The sequence below is a fragment of the Eptatretus burgeri genome, chromosome 12, assembly GCF_056783735.1.
Source record: "Eptatretus burgeri isolate ZD-2024b chromosome 12, Ebu_testis_v1, whole genome shotgun sequence".
NCBI classification, from domain to species: domain Eukaryota; kingdom Metazoa; phylum Chordata; class Myxini; order Myxiniformes; family Myxinidae; genus Eptatretus; species Eptatretus burgeri.
Genome location: NC_140972.1, coordinates 81,398,970 through 81,426,960, shown reverse-complemented (window position 1 = coordinate 81,426,960; position 27,991 = coordinate 81,398,970). Strand labels below are relative to the sequence as shown.

At 42.8% G+C, this 27,991-nt stretch overlaps 1 protein-coding gene across 1 annotated transcript in view; it reads right to left on the bottom strand.

The window, feature by feature from the left end:
• Nucleotides 1-531: 531 nt before the first annotated feature.
• The window catches only part of LOC147015992 (lysyl oxidase homolog 1-like), a 48,994-nt gene continuing 21,534 nt past the window's right edge, over nucleotides 532-27,991 (bottom strand). Inside the window, exons 4-7 of the mRNA XM_085848686.1 lie at nucleotides 25,237-25,390; nucleotides 24,987-25,082; nucleotides 1,068-1,183; nucleotides 532-979 (exon numbers count right to left, since the gene is read on the bottom strand). Of these exons, the coding sequence (XP_085704812.1) occupies nucleotides 973-979; nucleotides 1,068-1,183; nucleotides 24,987-25,082; nucleotides 25,237-25,390 (373 nt within the window). The 3' untranslated portion in view covers nucleotides 532-972. The remainder of the gene's footprint in view (nucleotides 980-1,067; nucleotides 1,184-24,986; nucleotides 25,083-25,236; nucleotides 25,391-27,991) is intronic.

Sequence of the window (27,991 nt, the reverse complement as noted above, 5' to 3'; positions counted from 1 at the left end):
TAGACGGGCACTGCATCAGCTACCCTGGCAGCTAAGCTGCCATACGACCACCAGCGCTTGGTAAAGCGTATATTTCCGTCAGGCTGAACAGTTTACATTTTGTATCCCACTGATAGGCTGGATCTGGATTCGGACCTGAAATAAAATCGTATTGGCTTGTTCTTATCACCTAACCATGTCATCCACCAAGTTTTGTTATAACTTACACACAACTCATGTTTGAGATATCGTGCTGTGTATCGTTTTTAGCCCCATCTCTCATTGGTGAAGAAGCACTAAAAACAATTATCAGATCTGGATCTTAACCAAAATTGAATCAATTCTTCCTTGTCACACACCCTACGTGTCCACCAAATTTCATTTGAATCCGTTCACGACTTTTTGAGATATCCTGCTCACAGACAGACAGACAGGGGATGAAAAAAATAACCTCCTTCCACCTTCAGTGGCAGAGGTAAAATAATTAAAATAAATAAACTGAAGCTGGATGGGACTGTTTGGGTTAAAATGAAGGAAAAAAATTTCCAAGACTTGCTTTTGGAACGAAAAATCGATTTAATGAACACCATTTAAGAATAAATCACCAGAATGGCAGCGTTAAACATTCCTTGTGTTTTGTAAATCAATATCATATAATACAAAAGCCAATTTCAATGCATTCAAGTGTTTAATGCCTTGACAAGTTCCATTAATGCAATCAAAGTGTTGAGATTGTGATAGATAAATCCATTTCTTGATCAGTTAGTACACTATCATGCCGTATACATCAAGCTACCGGCCATGTTTTCTGACACGTTTAAACATTTCCACCTGTTTGTACATGAAAGGCATCAATTCTGTCAAGTGCTGAAGTCATCCAGTAGCATGTGAGACACAGTAATAATATGAACCAAAATGCCAATCTGATCGTAGTGAGTAGTAGTGCAGGTGAGCATGACACTTTGCTCACTGAGGAAGGGTCATTCGCAGTCTTCAGTATCTGGGTAGTATTACAATAGGCAAAGAATGGGAACAAATACATGATGAACATGGCTCGAAAACGCATCTCGACGTTATTGAGAACTTACTGTGAACGCTTGCAGCTTTTTGTGTAGACCACTTCTCCTGTGAAATGCACGTTGCATCGGATGACGTTGTTCGTAAAGTCAGATTCTCGGTAAAAGTAATTGGGATTTACTTGGATCTGCAAAAGAGAATATTGTGCTTAGGTTTAACACGTTGACAAATATATTTTACATATTGGAAATCGTGATGCAACACTCGGTTTAATTACTCGCAACAGTTAAATCAATTAAATTTAACATGGCAGTCGTGATTACAATATTTAACCAACACAGACCTGTTCATCGCTTTGACCTGATATAAACGCAATGAGCACATCTTAACTGGAATGGTGACCATGAAATCTTGTGCCACACCAGCACTTGCTGAAAGGGTCTTGGCCAACAGGGGGTGCCTGCGACACATCCACCCTGTTTAGGGACCCAATACCAGTTAACAATAACTTAGTTGTAACCTGTGGGATAAATATAAACGCTGAATTACTCGATATTTCAACATCATAATATGCTGTATGCCTGGTGTTGGCTTAATGGGTAGGGTGGTGGGCTTTGGATCCAAGGATCCTGAGTTCAAATCCCACTCAGCTGTTGAATTAATACCAGGTGGGGTTAACTCTGCCTGTCATCCTTCCGAGGTCGGCAAAATGAGTGCCAGCATGCTAGTAAACTGTGTCGGAGTGGTGACCCATCCAGGATTGTGCCCAATAGCCCAGGAGACTGCTTCGGCAGCACCAACGCTCTGCACAGAGTATGGTTCCAATGGATGGATGGATAATATGCTGTACAGCAGTGGTATCTGGCACAATGAGTCTTGGCTTTCTCGACGCATGCATTCAGCATAATTATTACAATCAGCTATTATCATCCACCAGGGAGTGATTTCAACAAGAATGTACCATTTGTCTCGGTCAATGTTAAATGCCTTGAAGTCACTCTTTACTACATCTTTCCAGCATATATTAAACTTCTATTGCTACCTTTTTCTTCCATTATCTCATAAGAAGACTTTCTTTGGAATGCAATTAAACTTTCTGGCATTCAACATACTTGTCCAAGCCATTTTGGTCTTGCCATTTTGGTGAGGTCGTCAAGAGAGGTAATTTACACTCATTCCAGGAAGGCAGTGTTGGGGAAATCTCTTGCCACCATTTAATCTTCATGATGGATCTTCGGCAATATTCGTGAACATCCTCAAGGTATTTTTTATTTTATTTTAATGAAGACTATTCAGAGTCGAGCACTCATAACCACCCGGTAGCAGTGTTCGTATAATTAGTGCATGTCTGACTCCAGACTCATTTCCACAATACGACAAAGGCTTTTGAGGCCTTAGCAATTCTTTGCCGCACCAAATATCCTCAGATACTCAAAGACATTGGTAGAAATTTAAAGTGTCTTCATTGACTCTCACAATAGAAGGAGTTCATTGACACCCAGAAACTGGTTGGGAAGCTAATTGGTCTTCTTCATGCTAATTGCCAAACCCCATTTAACTGTTACACTTGCGAGACGATTTATCATGTCTTGGAGTTATTTTGTGCTTGTACTTATAATTGCTGCATCCGAAAGATGTCAAACAAAATCATGCAAGACAGACATGCCTTTGAGGGAGTTCAGCTAGAACTGTCTTCCATCAAGATTGAATGCAATTCTTGGAGATCTCTAAATGCTTCCTGTTGTAGACAATGCTGTATGAATATGGAAAGAAAAAAAAGTCTGGATGAGGACTGAGCCTTGGTGGAAGTTGTTATTCACAGACTTCAGAGAAAATTCCAGAAAGTGCTATTTTATACTCCATCCATCCATTGGGATCATACTCTGTGCAGAGCATTGGTGATGCCGAAGCAGTCTCCTTGGCTATTGGGCACAATCCTGGACGGGTCGCCACTCTGACACAGGATACCAGCAAGCTGGCACTCATTTTGCCGACCTCGGAAGGATGACAGGCTGAGTCAACCCCACCTGGTGTTACTTCAACAGCAAAGCGGGATTTAAACACATGACCCGAGGATCCCAAACCCACCACCCTAACCATTAAGCCAACACCAAGCATTATTTTATACTCCATACCCTCATAAATATTCTGAATGATGTTTAGCAATTTGAGAAACACAGCCCACAACTCTTCTCTGTTCACCGAGTCAAAGCTTTCAGTTGATCAATAAAGACAAGGAAGAGGTGTTGCATTTTGCTCGCAACACTTCTCCTAGATCTGATGACTAACAAACAGCATGTCAGTCATGTACAGATTTGTCTGGAAAGCCACACTCGGACATAGAATGTAGCTCAACTGATGGTGTAATATGTGTGAATAACATGTGGTAAAGAATCTTGCCGACAATGCACAACAGCATAATCCCACAGTAGTTGACACAAATGAGAGGGTCACACTTATTACCACGTGGAGTGAAAAACGTGATTAAGCAATTGGTTCATGTCCGTCTGTCTGTCCGTTCGTCTGTCTTATCAGTTTATGATCGAGCAACAACTCCAGTCAAGTTGTTTCCAGTCTAAACCAGTCCGATTGTTTCCTTTTGGCAAGACCAACCACTTCCTTTGCAACATACGAAGTAGCACACTCTTCTTTTTGAAAGTACTTCACTCTACCTTCACCGATAAATCGGTTGGAAAATCAGACAACTTGTAACAAAGCTGCTCATGCAATTCCTCGGGAACTCCGATATCTTGTAAACAATCCACATTCAGTTAGCATGCAATTGCACAACGATGGCATATTGGGTGGTTTTAACTTAAACCTTGGCCAGACTAGTCTATGATTATTCTAGCACTTGTCACTTCAATTAACCCAAGAATTACACTGGTCAACAACAAATTTGTTGTCTGCATTTTTTAAGCTGATTTAGGACGAATCTGATGCGCTGAATCCAAAACTCACATTAGTTTTGTTCAATCAGGTCAAGTTTTTGAGATATGGCCACATGTCGTTTTTTACATTTTTGTTCACATGTACACATGTGTGGAGCATTTTAGAAGAAGTTGGTGGGGGTAAAATGTCATGTCAAATAATTGTTTTGATTGGAAATAATTATTTTAATGACAAGAAGTATTCAGGTACGATAGTTCTAGGTGATTATGTCGAAAAGGGATCAGTTTGAAGTCATAAAACCTCAAAATCTTCCAAAAATTGGTGAGGCAAAGCATAAAGTTCGTGGATCAAAACTAAAGTTAATGGGGCAGATTTTGTAATAATGTGATACAAAAAAGTTGTATTTCTTGAAATAACGAACTCTGAAGAATGTACAATACCTACATGCGCCAATTTATGACATGCGCTTCTGCTCAAGCTTGGAGTGCCACAGTACGAACCCAAAGATTGGAGACTGTTCATTGACAGCAGCAAGCGATCACTGAAATGTGTTCTGCTACACAAGGGCAACCAGTTTGCCTCTGTACCCATCGCTCACTCGACTACACTGAAGGAGAAGTATGAAGCGGTGAAGTACGTGCTGGAGAAAATTGGTTATGATCAGCATAAGTGGTTTATTTGTGTTGACCTGAAGATGGTGAACTTTTTGTTGGGACAACAGTCTGGCTTCACCAAGTACCCATGTTTTCTGTGCATGTGGGACAGTAGGGACCGTGCTCAGCATTACACGAAGAAGGACTGGCCTGTGCGGGAGGAATTGGTGCCATGCAAAGAAAGGAACGTCATCAACGACCCTCTGGTGGACAGAGACAGAATACTCTTCCCACCGCTGCACATCAAGCTCGGCTTAATCAAGCAGTTCACCAAGGCTCTGGACAAAGATGGTGACTGCTTCACTTACTTGTGCCAGGCTTTTCCAGGATTGACCATGGAGAAGTTGAAAGCTGGCATCTTTGATGGTTCTCAGATCCGTCAGCTCATCAGAGATCCAGAGTTCAAAAACTCAATGAACGAAGTGGAACTGGAAGCATGGAAGACATTTGTTTTGGTAGTGAAGAACTTTCTTGGCAACAATAAGGCCAGAAACTACGCAGAACTTGTCAACAACATGCTGACTGCTTTCAGAAACCTGGGCTGCAACATGTACATCAAGATGCACTACCTATTTTCACATATGAACCGGTTTCCTGAGAACCTGGGTTCAATGAGTGACGAGCAGGGGGAGAGATTCCATCAGGACATGAAGGAGATGGAGACCAGGTATCAGGGTTGCTGGGACGCAGTCATGATGGCTGACTACTGTTGGAATCTGAAGAGAGACCTCCCTGCCGCTGAACATTCCAGGAGTTCGAAGAAACGGAAGTTCAAGCCCTGAAGTTTGAACAGTGGTGACGCAACATGCAATTTACTTGTACTTACCTTTATCAATGCCCACCATTCAGATGACAGTAATCGATGTTTCTATCATGTAATCAATAAATGTTGTTGGCAAAACATTTTTTTTTCTTAAAAACATGTTTAGGATGATATGTGTTGACAAAAATCGGCTGATAATGCCACAAAAATGTAATTGATTTTGTCACAAGATCTGATTTTTTCAAATCAACTTAGCACAAAAACCTGACCTGATGGAGAGAAACGGATGCCATTTCCTGATTCAGCAGTGCCAGAATACCCGAATTCACTTGTAGAAATCTAGACAACATTCAGAAAGTAAAAAATTGTTGACCAGTGTTATAGACGTCAGTGGAGTAGAGCTGTCGTATGATTTTTTTTTCTAGTCTATTTGGTACCACTGCTTGGATTTTGGGTGTTGTCATGTTCCTTTATGAATGCTTTATGCTCAAATAACATATTGGTGATGGCAAATGTATAACATGCAGATTACACGAAATAGTGAAGCCTGCTAATTGGATAGGACAAACACATGATGACCATTAACTCCCTCCGATGTAGCAACATTGGAGCCCGTGCATGTGTTTAGGTCCAACACTATCAGTAAATGATCACATTCCACGACTATCAGGAAGCAAGTTAGAATTCCTTTGAGCTGTCGATAGAACAGAGCATCATCTTCTTCTGGATGCATGAAGGTCGAGGCAGACTTACTAACAACAGTGCTATAATTACTTTTTGATAACCTTGATCGCTCTTCCGTGTGCAAATCCTGGATATTGCTGTCTAACGCAGGATAGCACCACTTCACCCACTATTCAATGGTAGGTGTGTGTGTGTGTGTGTGTGTGTGTGTGTGTGTGTGTGTGTGTGTGTGTGTGTGTGTGTGTGTGTGTGTGTGTGTGTGTGTGTGTGTGTGTGTGTGTTTTATGTAATCATACTACAATTCCAGAAGTATGTTTGTTTTTTTGACTTCTATTACATAGCAAAAAGATTACTGTTTGACTCAACTTGCGAAAAAGACACATGCCAGATGAACACAAAATGTATGGTTGAAAATGATTAATTTTGTTGTTTTTTTTTTTAAATCAGAATATTTGTCAAAGGTCACGGCTTGCATAGTTATTCCAAATAATTAGCTTCCACATGGGAAAACAGACGCTGAAGTGGTGCACTATGACTCGTTTTTCTGTTTAAGACGAAGAAGACAGAAGTATGAAAGTTGGGGGCCTGATCATAAATAAGCAAAAAACATGTGTGAGAGAGAGAGAGAGAGAGAGAGAGAGAGAGAGAGAGAGAGAGAGAGAGAGAGAGAGAGAGAGAGAGAGAGAGAGAGAGAGAGAGAGAGAGAGAGAGAGAGAGAGAGAGAGAGAGAGAGAGAATCAAAAATAATCCGACAGATATATAAATATGGATATAGACATAGATATACAGTAATCCCCCGTTTCTCGCGGGGGTAAAGTTCCAAACCTCCCCGCGCTAAGTGAAAATCCGCAATGAATGGACGCCTCCCCCAAAAATCGACTTGTCTGGTCTGGTCGGTTTGGGAGTGATTGGGTTTGAGGTGCTTGAGATCGATTAGTCTGGTCTGGTCGGTTTGGATTGGGTTTGAGGTGCCGGAGATCGACTCGTCTGGTCTGGTAGGTTTTGAGGTGCTGGGTATGAGCAGTGCTTGTCCAACGGCGGCAAACCTTCTTCCTTCCCGAAGCATACATATATCGAGCACCTTTACCTTAACCTTCTCCTGGAGCGTCCCAGGACCTTCCTCTGGCGCTTCGGTTCCTTGCCAGAAGCCTTAGAAGGTGCAGGGCGTTTGGGCGGCATCGTGGGGCTTGGAGAAAAAACGTAGAAAATATTCGAAGTTCACAAGCGAAACTTTGTCTCGTGCATTGTGTGACTGGTCGAGCACCACACGTTATAATTTATTGCTTAAATAATTTATATATTATACATTATTACCGTGATGTACCGGGGGAATCTGCAGAAAAAAATTAGTTACGTTCCAAGGGAAAAACCGCGATGAACCGGGGGAGCGATAGGTGAACCGCGATGAAGCGGTGGTTGACGTGTATGTATATATACATATATATATATATATATATATATATATATATATATATATATATATATATATATATATATATATTGCCAGGGATCAGGGTGAAAAGACCACGAGAGGGGTAAGCTATCTAAGGTTCCCACCAGACTTCCCGGAATCGCAGGCCATCGCAAACAGATAACTCTGTGATGCGGTGGTTCGCGAACCAACCGTGAACGCCAATAACTCATCCACGTGACCTAGGGTCCTCCGTCCAAGGTTTAACCGGTTACTTAATTAATCACGTGACCTAATTTCCGGGCAACACGCCCTTAGTACGCCTTGTCCGAACCAGGTCACCTTACTGGGTCAGATGCAGCCGAGCGACACTGCCAAGGACGTACCAGCTAGAAAAACGGATCGTTGGGAATAAAGTCCCGGCTAGGCTGGGATACAGACCGTGCTGGATCAATGAAATAAATGACAAAAACGAGCTGGGAACATTTCTACACAATAATTTATTAACAGGTAGGCGAGGAAAAGCATGTGGCACAATGAAAATATTTTTTGCTGTGTGTAAGCAGAGATAGTAAGGAATTTGTGAGGTGTGACAGCAAGGCTCGCAACTTACAAAGCAGATACAGAGCAGACTTAAACCGATATAACTTCTACAATCTTAACTTAAAGCTAGGACTGGCGCCATTACACACACACACACACACACACACACACACACACACACACACACACACACACACACACACACACACACACCGATAAAGAGGAATTAATTAGAAGAAAGGAGAGGAGATGAGGCTCACAGTCTCATAATATCTTGCATGGCTGACCGACCGTGCTACCCAGTACGTTTTTGGGGGGATGCTCCGTTGAGCGATCCCTCCTTGAAAGTTGGCGCGTCATCTCGTGCTTGGCTTCGGTGCTGGCGCAGCGCGTGCACCGATCCAGAGAATGAGCGAGGTCGTCAGGCATGAGGGAGGGCGTTAGGTGGAGCCAGCATGCGAAATCAAAGGTCGAGAGACAGGCATATGGAGTAGGCGGATCCAGACGGCGAATGTAGGGATTCCAGAGATAGGAAGGCGGAGATCGAGAGCGAGTGGGTGGAGTGGCAGACAGGACTGGTGGAGCAGCAGGTTCATGCAGAGACCGATCCAAGGCCAGACAAAGAGGATGACGGATGGCCTCACGATCTATCCTTTATAGGTCTGGGTGGGAGCGACGACCCGAAACGATGTGTCGTCACACAAATTGGGTGCTCCCATTGGATCCCGGCCACCATGCGACCCGGCCGCCACGGCCGGACGCGGCCTTATTTTACATCCGGTGAGACATCGCCGAGCTGTGGAATTGTTTTGCTCCGAACACCGCCACATGAACTGCCCCACACCGAACTCCTGGGCCGTGCTCCAGCAACTGCCCGAGGGCCGCGTCGACCCTGCATGCCCACTCAGGCACCCCTGGCATTCTGCGGTTGGCGCTGATCAATGTGCTTGCGTCGTCCGTACGCCATGCGGCCCGAGCGATCCGGACCATACAGCATGCCTCTACTTGGTGGTGGCTGCATCAAGGCGGAGGAGTGAGAGGATCTCTGCCGTCCGTGGGAGACATTGGTGGCCGCAGTGGCGAGCGAAGATTGATGGTATGACACCGTTGTGAACCAACGCGCAGACCCGAACAAAGATGTGCACCATGCGTGTCCCGTACAGTGTGATGGTAATTATCACGGGGCTGCGCGCAGGTCCGCCATTGTGCATGCGGTTATCTATCACAGTGATGATCTTCACAGATGGCTGCCTGAGCATGGTGCCAGCCCCGGTCTGTGTCATGGATTGCAGGAAGGGATTGGATATAATTATTAGATGCAGATTTGGATTAAAAAGAGCATCCCACATGCATCCTGTACAGCGTTGGGATTTAATGTATGGTTCTACTATTCCCCCAGACACAGTATTCTTGTAGCGGAGGGTTTATCCATCATGTGGTTGATGCTTCTTTTGGTCTCCGCGAGGACATTCATACGTACCATGCGCGGTGGCCTCGCTGATGGCGGACAGGAAGAAAGAGATATAATCAGACCTTACTATGAGACCCACACAACGCACTTCATCCCGTTTACCCATTAGACACGAGGGAAAGGTCGAACTGCATGTATATGAATGAAATAACTATCTGGGGATCACTGTATGTTGGGTGCCATTGCCTTAGAGGCATGCGGCTTTCAGAACCTCAGCAATATATATATATATATATATATATATATATATATATATATATATATATATATATATATATATATATATAATTTATGCAGTGTCTGTCCTGTTTTGTCACTGAACTACTCTTTCAAACTTTTGTCAAATTGTTCCAAACTCCTTTGCTACACTTACCTCTCCTGTGTGTATGTCCTATGGGCATTTTTTTTGTTTGTTTTGAAAACAAAAAAATTTGATGAAATTTTTTTTTTACTTGAATCTTCAACCTCAATTGCTTCTAATAATAATATCACAAATATTACAAATTAATTTGCAAAATAAATGTTTGAATTATATTTGCTGTAAATCATGACAACATGGCCACTGGCGTATTTATCCTCAGTTAAAACAAGCCTGTCTCTATAGTGATGTGTGGTGAGGTGTTTTGTATTGTACAGCAGGAGCTATTTTGAATTAGGTGGCGGTGGTGTTTTTAATAATGTGGCGGTTAGGGGTGGTGAGGTGCTTTTTATAATGTGGCGGTGAGGTGTTTTTAATAATATGACAGTGTGGTGTTGATAAGAACGTGGTGGTGAGGTGTTTTTCACAATGTGGTGGTGAGGTGTTTTAAATAACGTGGTAGTGAGTTGTTTTTAATAACGTAGCGGTGGGGTGTTTTTATTAACATGGTAGTGAGTTGTTTTTAATAACGTGGTAGTGAGGTGTTTTTAATAACATTGTGGTGAGGTGTTTTTAATAACATTGTGGTGAGGTGTTTTTAATAACATTGTGGTGAGGTGTTTTTAATAACATTGTGGTGAGGTGTTTTTAATAATGTGGTAGTGAGGTGTTTTTAATAACGTGGTAGTGAGGTGTTTTTAATAACATTGTGGTGAGGTGTTTTTAATAACGTGGTAGTGAGTTGTTTTTAATAACGTGGTGGTTAGGTGTTTTTAATAATGTAGTGAGGTGTTTTTAATAATGTGAAAGTGAGGTTTTTAATAACGTGGTGGTGAGGTGTTTTAATAACATTGTGGTGAGGTGTTTTTAATAACGTTGTGGTGAGGTGTTTTTATAATGTGGAAGTGAGGTGTTTTTAATAACATTGTGGTGAGGTTTTTTTAATAACGTTGTGGTGAGGTGTTTTCTTAAGTGGCAGTGAGGTATTTTTAATAACGTTGTGGTGAGGTGTTTTTAATAATGTTGTTGTGAGGTGTTTTTAATAACGTTGTGGTGAGGTGTTTTTAATAACGTTGTGGTGAGATGTTTTTAAGAACGTCGAATTGTTTTTAATAAGGTTGTGGTGAGGTGTTTTTAATAAGGTTTTATACCATGTTGTGGTGAGGTGTTTTTAATAACGTTGTGGTGAGGTGTTTTTAATAACATTGTGGTGAGGTGTTTTTATAATGTGGCAGTGAGGTATTTTTAATAACGTTGTGGTGAGGTGTTTTTAATAATGTTGTGGTGAGGTGTTTTTAATAACGTTGTGGTGAGGTATTTTTAATAATATGGCAGTGAGGTGTTTTTAATAATGTTGTGGTGAGGTGTTTTTATAATGTGCCAGTGAGGTGTTTTTAATAACATTGTGGTGAGGTATTTTTAATAATATGGCAGTGAGGTGTTTTTAATAACGTTGTGGTGAGGTGTTTTTAATAACATTGTGGTGAGGTGTTTTTAATAACATTGTGGTGAGGTGTTTTTAATAACGTTGTGGTGAGGTGTTTTTGTAATGTGGCAGTGAGGTGTTTTTAATAACGTTGTGGTGAGGTGTTTGTAATAACGTTGTGGTGAGGTGTTTTTAATAACGTTGTGGTGAGGTGTTTTTAATAACGTTGCGGTGAGGTGTTTTTAATAATGTGGCAGTGAGGTGTTTTTAATTATGTTGTGGTGAGGAGTTTTTAATAATGTTGTGGTGAGGTGTTTTTATAATGTGGAAGTGAGGTGTTTTTAATAACGTTGTGGTGAGGTGTTTTTAATAACATTGTGGTGAGGTGTTTTTAATAACGTTGTGGTGAGGTGTTTTTATTAACATTGTGGTGAGGTGTTTTTAATAACGTTGTGGTGAGGTGTTTTTAATAACGTTGTGGTGAGATGTTTTTAAGAACGTCGAATTGTTTTTAATAAGGTTGTGGTGAGGTGTTTTTAATAAGGTTTTATACCATGTTGTGGTGAGGTGTTTTTAATAACGTTGTGGTGAGGTGTTTTTAATAACATTGTGGTGAGGTGTTTTTATAATGTGGCAGTGAGGTATTTTTAATAACGTTGTGGTGAGGTGTTTTTAATAATGTTGTGGTGAGGTGTTTTTAATAACGTTGTGGTGAGGTATTTTTAATAATATGGCAGTGAGGTGTTTTTAATAATGTTGTGGTGAGGTGTTTTTATAATGTGCCAGTGAGGTGTTTTTAATAACATTGTGGTGAGGTATTTTTAATAATATGGCAGTGAGGTGTTTTTAATAACGTTGTGGTGAGGTGTTTTTAATAACATTGTGGTGAGGTGTTTTTAATAACATTGTGGTGAGGTGTTTTTAATAACGTTGTGGTGAGGTGTTTTTGTAATGTGGCAGTGAGGTGTTTTTAATAACGTTGTGGTGAGGTGTTTGTAATAACGTTGTGGTGAGGTGTTTTTAATAACGTTGTGGTGAGGTGTTTTTAATAACGTTGCGGTGAGGTGTTTTTAATAAGGTTGCGATGAGGTGTTTTTAATAACGTTGTGGTGAGGTGTTTTTAATAACGTTGTGGTGAGGTGTTTTGAATAACGTTGCGGTGAGGTGTTTTTAATAACGTTGCGGTGAGGTGTTTTTAATAACGTTGCGATGAGGTGTTTTTAATAACGTTGCGGTGAGGTGTTTTTAATAACGTTGCGATGAGGTGTTTTTAATAACGTTGCGGTGAGGTGTTTTTAATAACGTTGTGGTGAGATGTTTTTAAGAACGTCGAATTGTTTGTCCCATTGTCGTGACGTGTGATGAGGTGAGTGCAGCAAGCCAATCCACACTAACATATTATACATATGTATGTATGTGCAGCATGTCTGTCCTGTCCTGTTTTATCATTGAACTACTCCCTCAAACTATTGTGAAAACGTACCAAACTTCCAGGTTGCACTTACCTCTCCTGTGTGTCTGTCCTCGGAAATTTTTAGAAATTTTTTTTTGAAACTTTGAAATTTTTTTTTATTTTTTTACATAAATCTTCAACTTTTTCGCTCTCATACGAGCCTCGACAAGGTATACAAACGGAAAAAAATTATTACTTATGAAAATGTAATTAATTACGAATATTACAATTAAATTTTCAAAATAAATGTTTTAATGCTGCTTGGTGAAATCATGACAACACGGCAACTCACAAACTTATCCTCAGTTAAAATAAGCCGGTCTCTATCACGACGTGTGGTGAGATGTTTTGAATTGCACAGCAGGAATTGTTTTGAATTATGTGGCGGTAAGGTGTTCTTCATAACATGGTGGTGAGGTGTTGTTAATGTGGCGGTTACGTGGCAGTGTTTGTCCCGATGCAGCGACGTGTGGTGAGGCTAGCATTGCAAGCCAATCCACGCTAGTGTGTGTGTATATATATATGTATATGTATGTATATATATATATATATATATATATATGTATACATGTGAACTGTATATATATTTACACATGAATATCACTGTAAACCAGACAAAGATTAAAATAAAGTAAACAATGTATACTGAACAAAAATATAAACGCACCAAGCGATTGCTACTATTTTACCTCGAACTCATTAATACTAAATCTTCACAACAATTTGTTTATAGAATCCATGACAATTGAGCATTAAATTTCAAAGAGTTCCTTGAGAATTCTGGCGACAGTCTTTGCGCTACAACAGCCGACACAACCGAGGTGTCACTGTCAGAGTTCACACAGTCAGTAGCGGGTGTGTCCACCGTTGGCGTCGCGCAGAGCGGTGCATCTCCGGCGCATGGACATCACCAGATTATCGATGGTGGCCTGAGGGATGTTTTCCCATTCCTCCTGGAGAGCCACACGGAGCTGGCGGACGTTCTCTGGGACTGCGTAACGTTGTCGTACGTGTCGATCAAGAACGTCCCAAAGGTGCTCGAAGGGCGACATGTCAGGAGAATATGGAGGCCAGTCGAGGACATCAATGTCCTCCTCACCGAGGAAGTCCATGCAGATCCTGGCAACATGGGGGCGAGCATTGTCGTGCTGAAACGTCACATGGTGAAGACGCACAAACGGCACGACGATGGGTCTGAGTATCTCGTCCCTGTACCGCTGCCCGTTCAAGTTGCCTTCAATGAAATGAAGCCGAGTGCGCTCTCCATGGCATATGCCTGCCCACACCATAACACTGGCACCACCGTGTGACACCCGACGAAGGACAATGGCGTCAGTGTAGCGCTCCCCAGCCCGACGCCAGACGCGGAGTCCGCCATCAGCCCGATACAGCTGGAACCGCGACTCATCGGTGAACAGCACTCTCCTCCATCGTGCGAGGGTCCAGCGCAAGTGAACATTGGCCCAGTTCAGTCGGGTCTGATGCCGGACTGCAGTGAGGTCGAGTCCCCGGTGTGGTCGGCGGGCTCGGAGGTTGGCCTCCCTCAAGCGGTTACGCACGGTCTGGGCTGAAATGCGCCTGGTATGCAGCCCGACAGTCTCATCGGCAGTCCTCGTGGCCGGTCGGAGTCGATCCCGGAGATGTTGCAGCCTCATGTGACGATCCTGACCGGCGGTGGTCACACGTGGTCGCCGGGCATGTGGGCGGTTCACGGTGCTTCCAGTCTCTCTGAGGCGCGTTCTCAGGCGGCTAATGGTGGAGTGGTGGACATTGAAGTGTGCTGCAACGGCCCGTACTGACGTCCCAGCATTCAGCATGCCAATGGCGCGCTCCCTCAAGATTTGTAACATCTGTGGCATGTTGACATTTGGCACCAGTCCACATTTTGGGGAGGCCTTTTATAGGGCAAGCTATAGGGAGTGTTTGTGTCCTGGTCACGCTCACTGACCATCACTCTGTCAAGCCCCATGGTGCTCATGGGAAGGATTACTCAACGTGTGAGTCCACACACTCAGAGTGGTCAATTTCAATGGGAACATCTGTCTTGAGCAAAACAAAGGAACCATTGCTCAAACATATCATCGGTTTGACCATTTTCCCATAATGGCAATCTTGACTTAGATATTTAGGTTGGTGCGTTTATATTTTTGTTCAGTATACATGCAAGCCATCGGAAATTATCTCATATCGGAACAGTGTTCGAGCTAAAATCAGGCCGAGAGAAAAGTCAACGACTTCCTGGTGCTAATCAAAAAACCAGCTGCAACCCAGCCTTCCACATCTTGCCTTTGAATTCTTTATTATCTTCTTGGAATTCCATTACTCATAATGTCATCCACCTTTACTTTTAGTTATTTATGTTGCTTTTCATTGTCGGATGCAGTATGCACTTACAATATGAATTTCAGTTTTTTAATAGCTATTTTGTGAAGTTTTATTCTTTTATGGAACATACAGTATTTTGGGTGTCTAAAAATGTTTTTTCAAATTTTTTTTTTTTTTTACAAATATACAGATTATTATCAACTAAACAAACAACTGCTCCCTTGAATTGTCCGGCTGAACAAGGTTTTTGAGTACAGTGTATTAAACTATTCGCTGTGCTCGTAAATACATTTATACATTTTCAGGAGAATTTGTCCAAATCAGGGGGAAAAAAAACATCAGGAAGAAAAAGCTTTTTCCACTTTATCTGTACCATCACCCCAGAGACATGTGCTTCCAGCCAGTGTGGGCAGGCTATGCTATCTGTCATGATAGCATATGATGGAACAATTATTCAGCTTCAATATTGCACCTGTGCAGTGAATTTGGTTGTGTGACAATAAGCATCTGCTCTCAAGTTAAAACAAAGCTTCGCCTTGAATCCACCCCCCCAATCTCCTCCTTCCCTCCAAAAAAACACACACACACACACACAACACCACCACCACCTCGGTCCAGACCTCCCATTTCCCATCAGTTCTGTATGCCGAGGATAGACAATTGATCTCCCAATATTTCATTCATTCGCCCATTTTTCAGTCATAAAATGTTGCTATCATGGATATATTAACACCAGTGAGCGTAATCCTCTGTTATATTGGTATGCTGTCTATGGCATTAACAATGTTGCACACTGGATTTATCAACCATAACGACTCGGTGAAGCGCACACCGTGCCTCCACCAGGCTGAACAGTTTGCATTTTATATCCCACTGATAGGCTGGATCTGCATCTGAAACTGAACCAAAATCGAATAAGCTTGTTCTTATCACCTGCACAACTCATCCACCAAGTTTTGTCATATCCCATCCACAACTTATTCAAATATCGTGTTGGTATATCGTTTTGGCCCTATCTTTCAATTGTGAAGAATCACTTTAATAATTTTAGTATCTGGATCCTTCACAAAATCTAATCAATTAATCCTTGTAACACACCCAACATCTTCACCAAGTTTAATCCGAATACATCCAAAACGTCTTGAAATATCATGCTATATATTATTTTTTGCTCAAAATCTCAATGGTGAAGAATCATTTAAAACGTCAAAAAAAATCCTCATATCCGGATCAGGATTTGGATCTTCACCAAAATCGAATAAATTTGTCCTCGTCACACATCCAACCTGTCCACGAAGTTTTTGTCTGAATCCGTTCATAACCTTTTGAGATATCCTGCTCACAGCCAAACAAACCACACAAACAGACAGACAAACACGGGTAAAAACATATTCCTCGTCCACCTTTGGTGGCAGATTTAAAAATGACTTGATGGCATGATTAAGGAATTTGGAGAATTGTTGAATATGGTATTAATTCCTTTTTTTGTAATGCAAAAGATGGCCATCAGTCAGCCATTTTGAGTGAAATGCCACCCTTTAAAAAAAAATGAATTTGGTGGGTTGATTTTTCAGATGAGGTGAGATTGGGGGGAGGCAAATTTAAGGAGCAATATTGTCTTTTAACATTTGTCATCATTTTGGGGGGGTTAATTAAATTAAAAACGTAAAATAATTTGTGAATATAGAATAAGAAAATTATAGCAACAGCACAAATAGATTACTCAAAGATGCAAACATGTCCAACAAATGGGTCTGATTGGGAGGAAAAAAATGAAACTGTTATATGATCATTCCGAATATTGCAGCAAAGAGTAAGCGGAGTGTAATGGCCGTTGATATGGCGTATTGCCAGGTGTTTAGAGTGAGCAGTTGACTGAAGTAGGTGAAAAGTGAAGCTCATTGCAGGCAATGCTTTTAACTTCTACATATCGATAAATTCTCAAAACATAATTTTGCTGAATGGGCTATTGTAAGGGAGTACCATCGATGCCGCAGAATATGGCTGTTTGCACAAGCCAACTGGCAAGGACTGCAATCTGTCCTAAAACAAAACGATTGGGCTGCCATCTTCACAGCATCTGATATTGATTCCACCTGGGAATACTTTCTCAATAGCCTACGCTCTTTTATGCACCAGTTTATCCCATTCTGTCTGCAGCTGCTGTCCTCTCCATCCACTCAGCTCTGCTACACTGAATCCTGTCATATGGTTGCACTCAAGCAGCTTGCATTCTCAATATGGAAAGCTAACCCAACTGATGTTAACTTTAGATCCCTCTATATGGCTTTCAACAAGTGTTTGTGTCCATCCTGAGGCATTTCAGAAAACAATCATACAACTAGACTCCCTATCAAAATGGTTCGAACATCCGCTCTGAGTCTGGGAGGTTGGCAGTTCGAACCCAGCCAAGTCCCACCAAGTACTTAAAAAATGGTACGTGCTGCTTTCTTGCTTGACACAGCATTTAAAAGGATAGAGCATGGCAAAACAACAATAAGTTGCAATTCTAGAACAGTATTTGTGGAGCCTATAATGGTCTCCTCCTGCATTGAAATTCCTTGTAAGAGAACATATTGTCACGTCTGAGGCTCCGCTAACAGCAGAGGTAGAGTAAGATTTTTTGGGTCCCTGGGCACATTAAATATTGAGCCCAAAAAGGCCCCAAAAAGTTGGACTCAAGTGTTATTTTCGCACTCACTAAGCCTATGTTGCTTTAGACTTGACTGCAAAAAAATTGGGAGGAATTCCCATGTTTAATTGCCTTTTCCCCCCCCTTGGAAAAAATGCCATTTTGAGGTGTTGCATTACCAATCAGCTTGCTATCGCTTGCTAAGCCAGCTGTTCCTTAAGCTGCATGTTCTACAATGCCAGCAGCCATGTCTGCCAAACCCGAAACTGTGTCACCGTTGTCTTCATTTCTCCTTTCTCTTTCTCCTTGAAGTATTGGTTTATAGTTGGTATCTTTTTCAACAAAGCAACTCCTTTAGCCTTCCTTGCTTGCTTCACAGTTCTCTTTGAGCTCCCACTTAAGTACTACCAATAATCCATTGCTTTTTAAACTGCCTGTTAATTCTAACAGAGAGTGCCATCTGACCGATTGCATTGCAAGCCATTTTAATATTGGAACATGCGTTTATAAAATGTTGTTGTTTTGCCTACAGACTTGAGATTGTTTTGTTTATTCATTTATGTAAATTAATAAAAACCTAGGCGTTACGTAATTTTTGAATGGCCCCATGTTGGGGTTAAACATTCCGTGACTGTGTGACGAATCAGCTCGTTCTGATATAGCTGTGGCGGATGTTCACATGGATGGGAGGTGTCGAGTTCATCTTTTCATAGCGCTCTAAATGCACGTTTCCTGATCGGCCCATTACCGGATTTTATGGCATGTTGTGACCACGGTGTGGTCAGTCATTGTTGTTGTATAATCAATGTATTATAAAGTATTGTCTGGTTTCAAACCTCCAACGAGACTCGACGGTCACGCAGCGCTCGAGCGCAGAGAACCCCGCGAACAGTACAAAGCGGAAACCCGCGAACGTAACTCCTAACTGGAAACATAATATTTATAGTGTTGGATCTGGTATAGACATTTTTATAACATCAAATGTATTTTTCCCCGGGGCCCTCATTGAGCTTGGGGCCCTGGGCATCAGCCCTGCGTGCCTGTGCGTTAATCCACCCCGGCAAACACAGTATGCGTCAGTGTCGTGACCTTTTGTCCCGGAAAATGCCCAAACGCTCTCTTACTGCATTTAATTATTAGCTCACCTGGACTTAAGTCTGGTGAGCTTTTGCGATTGAGCAGTATCCATAGGTGAGTAAGTGAGTGAGTCAGTGAGTCAGTCAGTCCTTCAACACTTCATTCATTTTCGCTTGAAACAAATATACAATTTTGCTGAAGCGTGGCCACAAACTTCATATCTGATGCCTAATGAAGGTATATTTACATCATCAAAATCTGCACTCATTAAAAGGGTCTATGGGGGGTGGTTTGACCCCCCCCCCTCCCCAAATAGGTATATACTCTCTTCTCTGAAACTACATACACTATTTGGATGAAATTTGACCACAACCTTCATCACCCATGATGTGCCAAAGTTTGTTCATGGCATAAAAAAGAAAAATCAGGGTCTCAGGGGGGTCTGCGGGGGGTTTGATCCCCCAAAAGAGCTATTTGCTCTCTTTTCCAAAAGTACACACACGATTTCAATGAAACTTGACCACAACCTTCATCACCCATGATGTACCAAAGTTTATCGATTGCATCAAAAGCTGCGCTCATGACAGGGGTCTATGGGAGGGTTTTGACCCCTCAAAATAGTATTTGCTCTCTTCTCCGAAACTACACGTGATTTTGATGAAACTTGACCACTCCCTTCATCATCTGTGAGTTTGTTCACAGCATTAAAAAAACAAATCAGTGTCTAATGGGGTTTGTGGGGGGGGGGGGGGGTTGAGTGACTGTTGCTCCTGATACAGGTGAGCTTCAGGATGCACAGTATGATTTTTATTCTTTACCATTCCCCAAGGTCACCCAAATAAGCCAAAATTGACGGCACACGCATTTGAAATAGATGGCTCAAACACATCTTACCTTTTAAAGGGTTTTTTGTAATGAATATGGGAGCAAAGGTTGGATGAGACGAGCAGTCAAAACAAACCAAGTGAATCAAAAGTCACAAAGAGGGAAATGGGGACAAATAAACTGATATGCAATGATGAGAAATAAAGAGCAAAACCTAACCCAATCTTGGCAGAACAGAACACACTTTTATAAAGAAGATTAGAATGCAGGCGAGGACTTTCCTTTGTCTATGATGTGCAGGATAGAAGGCCATGATGCATGGTGTCGATACAGGACTCGATGCAGCCCAATTTGAAAGCCAGGAGTGAGACGACAAGAGCCAGTGACAAAGTGAGTCCAACGACGAAGTAAGCCAGAGAAAAGAGCAGCCATTGAGGAGGAACAAGCCAGCAACAATCAGTCCCTCAACCAGGTATCGTGACCCTCTCTGTCCTTTCTGTAATGCTATTGCATCCGTTTGCTATTTTCACTTTGTGTTCATTGGACCGGAAGTGCTGGCATGTGGTTTGGTAAAGAGGGAAAGTGCCAGGGCTCGGTGCATTCTGGGGCTTTGCCTTGCTTGGTGTGCAAAGATTTTGGTACTGCAATAAACCCGATCATTCTCTTTGAACATTGCCTCTTCATCATTAACATCAGAACTTTACACTTTCCACATGAGTCCTCCTGGTCTGCCCTCCTTCCTCTCTCCATGCCCTTCTTCGTCACTCCCTTTTGTCTTCTCTGCACTCTGTGCACGTGGAGGTCTCCTGTCTCCTCCTTGCCTCCCTACATGTGGGGTTCTCCACTATCTCTCCGAAGTCGCGTCTCGTCCTCCTGGTCTCGCGGTGTCCTCCTTTTCCTCATGAGTGGAGTCCTCCTGCATGTCATCCTGCCCATGAGGCGGCACCAATCAAAATAAATATATTGCCACTTCCGGCTCCACAGCACACTGTGCTGCCATAGCTGGCACACACCGGCCAGAGGGGTCGTGATGGATTTTATTTTGCACACGTGACACACTTTTTGAACGAAGTCCTCACCTGGACCTGCACACAAACAAGAGGTGTTTGCACATACAATATTACTCTGACTATCCTGTCTATAAATTACATACGCTGCCTACTCAGCGTCACGGGTAACAAAACGACTTACTCTGACAGGTCCCTGTTACATTGCAGTCTAACCTACTCGAAACACACGGACTATGTTACACTTAGTACAGTCTTAGTACAGCAATGGATCCCACTCCCCTTCCACGTAAAAATATATCGTATTAAATTTCAAGGTTGAATGTTCCAACCAGTCTCCAGCCTCAAAGTCATAGTGGTACCTTGTCAAGTCTGTCTCTGGTGTAGATCTCACCTCCATCCCCTCCCTCAATTCAAATAGCAACACTTGAGACTCTCCCTGAGAAAAGTTATAATGTTCCAAATTAGTGTTTAAGTACCTCCACATTTCAGGTATACAGCCAATTCAGCTCTGTACCAATCTTACTCCCTCTTTCCGAGAAGATATCGAAAGTTCTCCACAACCTCGACCCTGCTTCCATGCTTGGACCAGATGCCAACACTGGCCATGTTCTCAAATCCTACTCGAGTGATCTTGCTTCTTCTCTATCTGCATGCTTCAGCCTGTATAATAAATATGCTTCAAATAATCTCCTTTATTGACCTCGTGTTTATCTGGAAATCAGCAAACATCATTCCTGTCCACAAGTGGTATGCAAAATTAGAACATATCAACCACAAATCAGTAAGCTTACTTTCACTTATTAAGCAAAGGCAAGGAAACAATCGATGCTACTGATGTCAGGTCTTTCCTGTTTTCAAATAGCCTGATCTCTGACCATCAGTTTGGATTCTGGCATTGTCACTCAACTCGGGACATGCTGCTGCTCATCTCTCAGCAATGGTTAAAACCACTAAATATCAAACAAGAGGTCAAGACAATATTTTTGCACATAACTTTAGCATTCAATATACTGTATCGAGCATTCTGCTGTGCTTACCAAGTTTGGTTCCTGTGGCATACAAGGCCGTCTTGTTTTTCTGAGATTTCTGACTTCCTCGACTCATGCAGTCATCATGTTGTTATCAATCAAACTTTCTACTTCCTCTAAAAGTGGAGGCTAAAATTCACCAAGCCTTGGGCTCAGTCATATTCCTCACCTGCATTAAAAAACAACGTCTCTGATGCTCTGGAACACCCCCCCCCCCACCCAATTTTTTCTTTTTTCAGAAGACTCCACCCTCTATCTTCCAGTACCATGTTCCACTGACAGGCATGCAGTAGCTGCATCACTTTCTACTGATCTGGAATGGATTACTGTAGATACTGTTTGATAAATGGAAAACGTCCTTAAATCCTGGAAATTCTCACATTGTCGCTGCAGAACTAATCGTAAAATGAACCCACATTTCCATTTCCAAGGTCAGTCACTTGACATAATTTTCAGCATTTGGATGATAGAGTGGCAATTTCAAAATGGTTCACCATAATTGTTCTATTCCTGAATGCAAATCAGACTCATGAGAATATAGGATATACGGGAAATATCCATGGATGATAGGACACCCCTCCCCTCCACCCCACCCCCCCCTTCCTCCAAAACATGATCAAGAGTAAATATCGTCATTTTAAACTTACCCTATACATTGATAAGCCCCAGATATGAGCTCCCCATCGGTGTTAAAAAGCACAAAGGTTTGGGTAGAACACACCCTCGACAAATCTCGGTCTTTCATGGGTCCATATCGTCGGAGCTTTACAATATTTTGCAGGTAGTGCTATTGTTGTGAGTTGTGGCGTCACTGCTACAAAGAGTTCCCCAGGAAGTGACAGCGCTTCCCCCAAACTCAGTGGCTGTGTTTGTGATCATCTAACAGGTGTGTGTGTGTGTGTGTGTGTGTGTGTGTGTGTGTGTGTGTGTGTGTGTGTGTGTGTGTGTGTGTGTGTGTGTGTGTGTGTGTGTGTGTGTGTGTGTGTGTGTGTGTGTGTGTGTGTGTGTGTGTGTGTGTGTGTGTGTGTGAGTGTCAGCTCCACTATGAGCCTCTTAGATCTTGTAAAAAAAAAAAAATGTCTGCTAGGTCCTCACTCACCTGTTTTATCAAGTGCAAATCTCCTGGAAGCCATTGGACCTCCGATGGAATGCCCCATCATCTGGAAAGCTACATTACAGGGGTGATCATACAACCTAAAACAGTCAGCATGGTGAACTTGTGTATGGGATATCACACCTGGTGACACCACACTATATGTGTATGGGATATCACACCAGGTGGCACCACACTATATGTGGATGGGAAAACACACCTGGTGGCACCACACTATATGTGGATGGGATATCACACCTGGTCGCACTACACAATATGTGTATGGGATATCACACCTGGTCGCACCACACAATATGTTTATGGGATATCACACATGGTCGCACCACACTATATGTGTATGGGATATCACACCTGGTCGCACCACACTATATGTGTATGGGATATCACACATGGTCGCACCACACAATATGTGTGTGGGATATCACACCTGGTCGCACCACACAATATGTGTATGGGATATCACACATGGTCGCACCACACTATATGTGTATGGGATATCACACCTGGTGGCACCACACGATCTGTGTATGGGATATCACACCTGGTCGCACCACACTATATGTGGATGGGATATCACTCCTGGTCACACCACACTATATGTGTATGGGATATCACACCTGGTCACACCATACTATATGTGTATGGGATATCACACCTTGTCGCACCACACAATATGTGTATGGGATATCACACCTGGTCGCACCGCACTGTATGTGGATGGGATATCACACCTGGTCGCACCACACAATATGTGTACGGGATATCATACCTGGTGGCACCACAATATATGTGGATGGGATATCACACCTGGTCGCACCACACAATATGTGTATGGGATATCACACATGGTCGCACCACACTATATGTGTATGGGATATCACACCTGGTCGCAACACACAATATGTGTATGGGATATCACACATGGTTGCACCACACAATATGTGTATGGGATATCACACCTGGTGGCCCCACACTATATGTGTCTGGGATATCACACCTGGTCGCACCACACTATATGTGTGTGGGATATCACACCTGGTCACACCACACTATATGTGTATGGGATATCACACCTTGTCGCACCACACAATATGTGTATGGGATATCACACCTGGTCGCACTACACAATGTGTATTGGATATCACACATGGTCGCACCACACTGTATGTGTATGGGATATCACACATGGTCGCACCACACTATATATGTATGGGATATCACACATGGTCGCACCACACAATATGTGTATGGGATATCACACCTGGTCACACCACACTATATGTGTATGGGATATCACACCTGGTCGCACTACACAATGTGTATTGGATATCACACCTGGTCGCACCACACTGTATGCGGATGGGATATCACACCTGGTCGCACCACACAATATGTGTGTGGGATATCACACCTGGTCGCACCACACAATATGTGTATGGGATATCACACATGGTCGCACCACACTATATGTGTACGGGATATCATACCTGGTGGCACCACAATATATGTGGATGGGATATCACACCTGGTCACACCACACAATATGTGTATGGGATATCACACCTGGTGGCACCACAATATATGTGGATGGGATATCACTCCTGGTCGCACCACACTATATGTGTATGGGATATCACACCTGGTCGCACCACACAATATGTGTATGGGATATCACACCTGGTCGCACCACACAATATGTGTATGGGATATTACACCTGGTGGCACCACACTATATGTGTAAGGGATATCACACCTGGTCGCACCACACTATATGTGTATGGGATATTACACCTGGTGGCACCACACTATATGTGTATGGGATATCACACGTGGTGGCACCACACTATATGTGTATGGGATATCACACATGGTCGCACCACACTATATGTGTATGGGATATCACACCTGGTGGCACCACACTATATGTGTATGGGATATCACACCTGGTGGCACCACACTATATGTGTATGGGATATCACACCTGGTGGCACCACACAATGTGATGAAAATAATAATTTTCATCACAAACCTCCCCCAACATTAATGTATCGGCCTTTCTTCAGTGTTCGGAACTTTCCACCAATATAGAGAGCATTTCATTTCAGGCAAATTAATGTCAGAAAACATTAATCATAAAACAAATAAAATTATTTCTTCCTTAAAGCAATGCTGTAACTTTCCACAGTAAAAAAAAAACACACAAGGTTTAACTCCTTTCATCATTTGAGTAAAAATAATTTTACCAATGAAACACTCAAATGGAAACGTCCTGCCACAGAGTGAGTAAACAAGTGTCGGCAAGCATGTGGCTTTTGAAACACGTACTCTCAAAATATACTTCCCAGCGAAGATGTCGGTAATGTCTATCCACTGACAGTACATATCAGCATTGTAGCTGTCGTAGCATCCTGGGCTTATTCCCTGCAAAAAAGGCACATTTATATCCATTAAAATTTTCATTATAGCATGCACAACACAAAGTAAACTTATTCTTAGAAATCTCCAAAGTAAACATTCCAACATTGCGGAAAATCTGAGGAGCATTCTCAGATATTAGTCGCCAGGTGTTACAAACCTGTGAGGAAGAACAGGTGTAGCGTTTCAGTAGCCCAAAATCACAGGATGTGTCGGCCAGACACGAGCTCGTGCGATGACCCTCAACTACCTTTCTACCGGTGACAGCATCCAGAAGGTCAAACTGGCTGAATTCCTCCACACTGTGAAGGTGCCTGTGGGTGGACGGTAGAGCCAGGTTGTATGTTGCTCTGCTGTATATACATATATATATATATATATATATATATATATATATATATATATATATATATATATATATATATATATATATATATATATATATATATATATATATGATTACTTTGCATGCTTGAGTATTAGATGGTACGTGTAATGTACAGCACTATTTCATGGACAGATTACATCGTCTATTTCATGGACAGATTCAGGTAAGACAAATTTCTCTTGCCATTTTTTTTTTTCTGAGAATCATAACTTGCAGTCTTGTGCACAAAATGTGATGATGCTAAGATATTTGTCATTTACAAATCTAAACAGAAATTGTATCTGCCTACAGTGGAAACATAAAAGGGAAAACAAGAAGCAAATGCTTCGATATCGCGCGGCTGGGGGCAGTAAAAGTCCAGGTTAAGAATGATGAAACAATTTTGCGGTTATAAAATTTAAATGTAGACACGGTGAATTAGCATGCATGATGGGAAGAGTTGTGACGTTGGACAGATTTCTCTTTATAGCCCTCAGATCAAAGGGACGTACGCGGCCATAAGTGTGACAGAAGACGTGACAGAAGACACAGGACGGAATAGGCAATTATATAACAACGCGATGTCGCCACGCAATTAAAAGAAAAATGCCTTTTGACATTTAATCTACTCTCAAGTTTTGCTTGCAAAAGAAAACATTTTGAACTACATTTCATCCTATACTGAAAGGACAAGCTCTGTTCAAAATGATTACAAGGAAGAATCAAACTGACAAAAGGTAGCAATATGTATCTTGTAGATGATAAATAGCCCCAAATGGGACAAATGCTCTTGTCCCAATGGAAGGTGGCTGGAAGGTCAGTTCAGGTATGGGAGCATGCGCCAGAGGAGCGCATATCTGCGTCTACTTTCCACCGGTACCCGAGGGGCCTCCGTCTGGCCATCCTCCAGGCAGATGCCTGGCCCATCCCCATCTCCTTGAGATGTTGATCAATCTGCTGCAACCACGAGGAACGAGGTTGGCCCATTGGCCTCCTCCACTCACGAGGCTCCCTTTCTGAGAGAATCCGGTGAGCAGGATCAACTGCAGGAGAACGAGCCACATGTCCATACAGACACAACTGATGCATACGGACAATAAGGTAACAAATCTCATTTGAGTCTCTCTCAGAAACCGCTTGTTGGACACAAAGTCCGACCAGCAATAGCCAAGGATTCTCCAAAGAGACCTAGTACCAAAGCAATTAAGTCTCTGTCTCAGATCCCTGGTCAGAGTCCAAGTCTCACATCCATAGAGCAAGACTGGAAACACCAAGGACCTAAAAACTCGGACTTTCATCCTCCTGCACAGGTAACTGCAGCGCCACACCCCATGATACAGTGAATCCATGACTCCCCAGGCCCGACCGAGACGTCTATTCACCTCTGGCTCGCAGCCAGCAGAGACATGAATATCACTGCCAAGGTAAGTGAATCTCTCAGTGACCTCAACATCCTCACCACAAATGGGGACAGACAAGATAGCATCATCCGAGATGTCATGAAAGCCTGGATATTAGTTTTGACCCAGGAAACCCGTAATCCCAGTGGCTGACTCCTCATTCAGCACCTCAAGGACCCCCAAAAGGATATCCAGAATCTCCGCAAAGATGACTGCATCATCTGCAACATCAAGGTCAGAGATCTTGACATTCCCAAATGATGCACCACAGCTTGATCTCTCTGACATCCTTCCCAGAATCCAGTCCATACAAGTGCTGAAAAGTGTGGGGGCCAGTACACACCCCTGATGAACTCCAATAACTGGAAATAAGTCAGAGATCGTACCACCACATCTCACAGCACTCTCAGTACCAGAATATAGTTCAGACATCAGAATGATCAGATTTGGTGGCACCCCACAAAGACCAAGAATGCGAAGGAGAGCATCCCGATCACTGAATCGAATGCTTTACAGAGATCAACATAGGCTGCAAGCAGCCCCTGCCGAAACTCTCGTCTGCGTTCGGTGAGGACCCGAAGGGCAAGGATACGGTCAATCGTTGACCTCTTTGGTGTAAAGCCTGATTGCTCTGGATGCTGGTGCTGAAGCAGATTGTGGTGAACCCTATCAATAATTATCCGAGCAAAGACCTTGCCTGGAACTGACAGCAGCGGCACTCCTCTGTCGTTGTTACAGTCCTGGCGATCACCCTTCCCTTTCCGGAGTGGAACAACAAGGCCCCTCTTCCAGTCAGTTGGGATGATGCCTGTATTCCAGAAAGAGCACAGAACTGCATGCAATGACACAAGTAAAGCATTTCCACTAGCCTTGAGAAGTTCAGCATAGATGCCACAGATCCCTGGAGCTTTACCCCATTTCAACCGGTTCACTGCAGCCTGTGTTTCCACAAACAAACGTGGACCGCAGTTGATTGGAGGGTCAGCAATAGGGATAGTAACACCCCTGGCATCCAACTCACCAGCGGGTGGATCAGCCTGGTACAGCCGCTCAAAGTAACCGGCCCAGCGGGCATTCACTTCGGACTTCTCTGTCAAGAGCCTACCACCCTCTGCTCTAACTGCAGTACACCAAGGGATGGGCTTGGA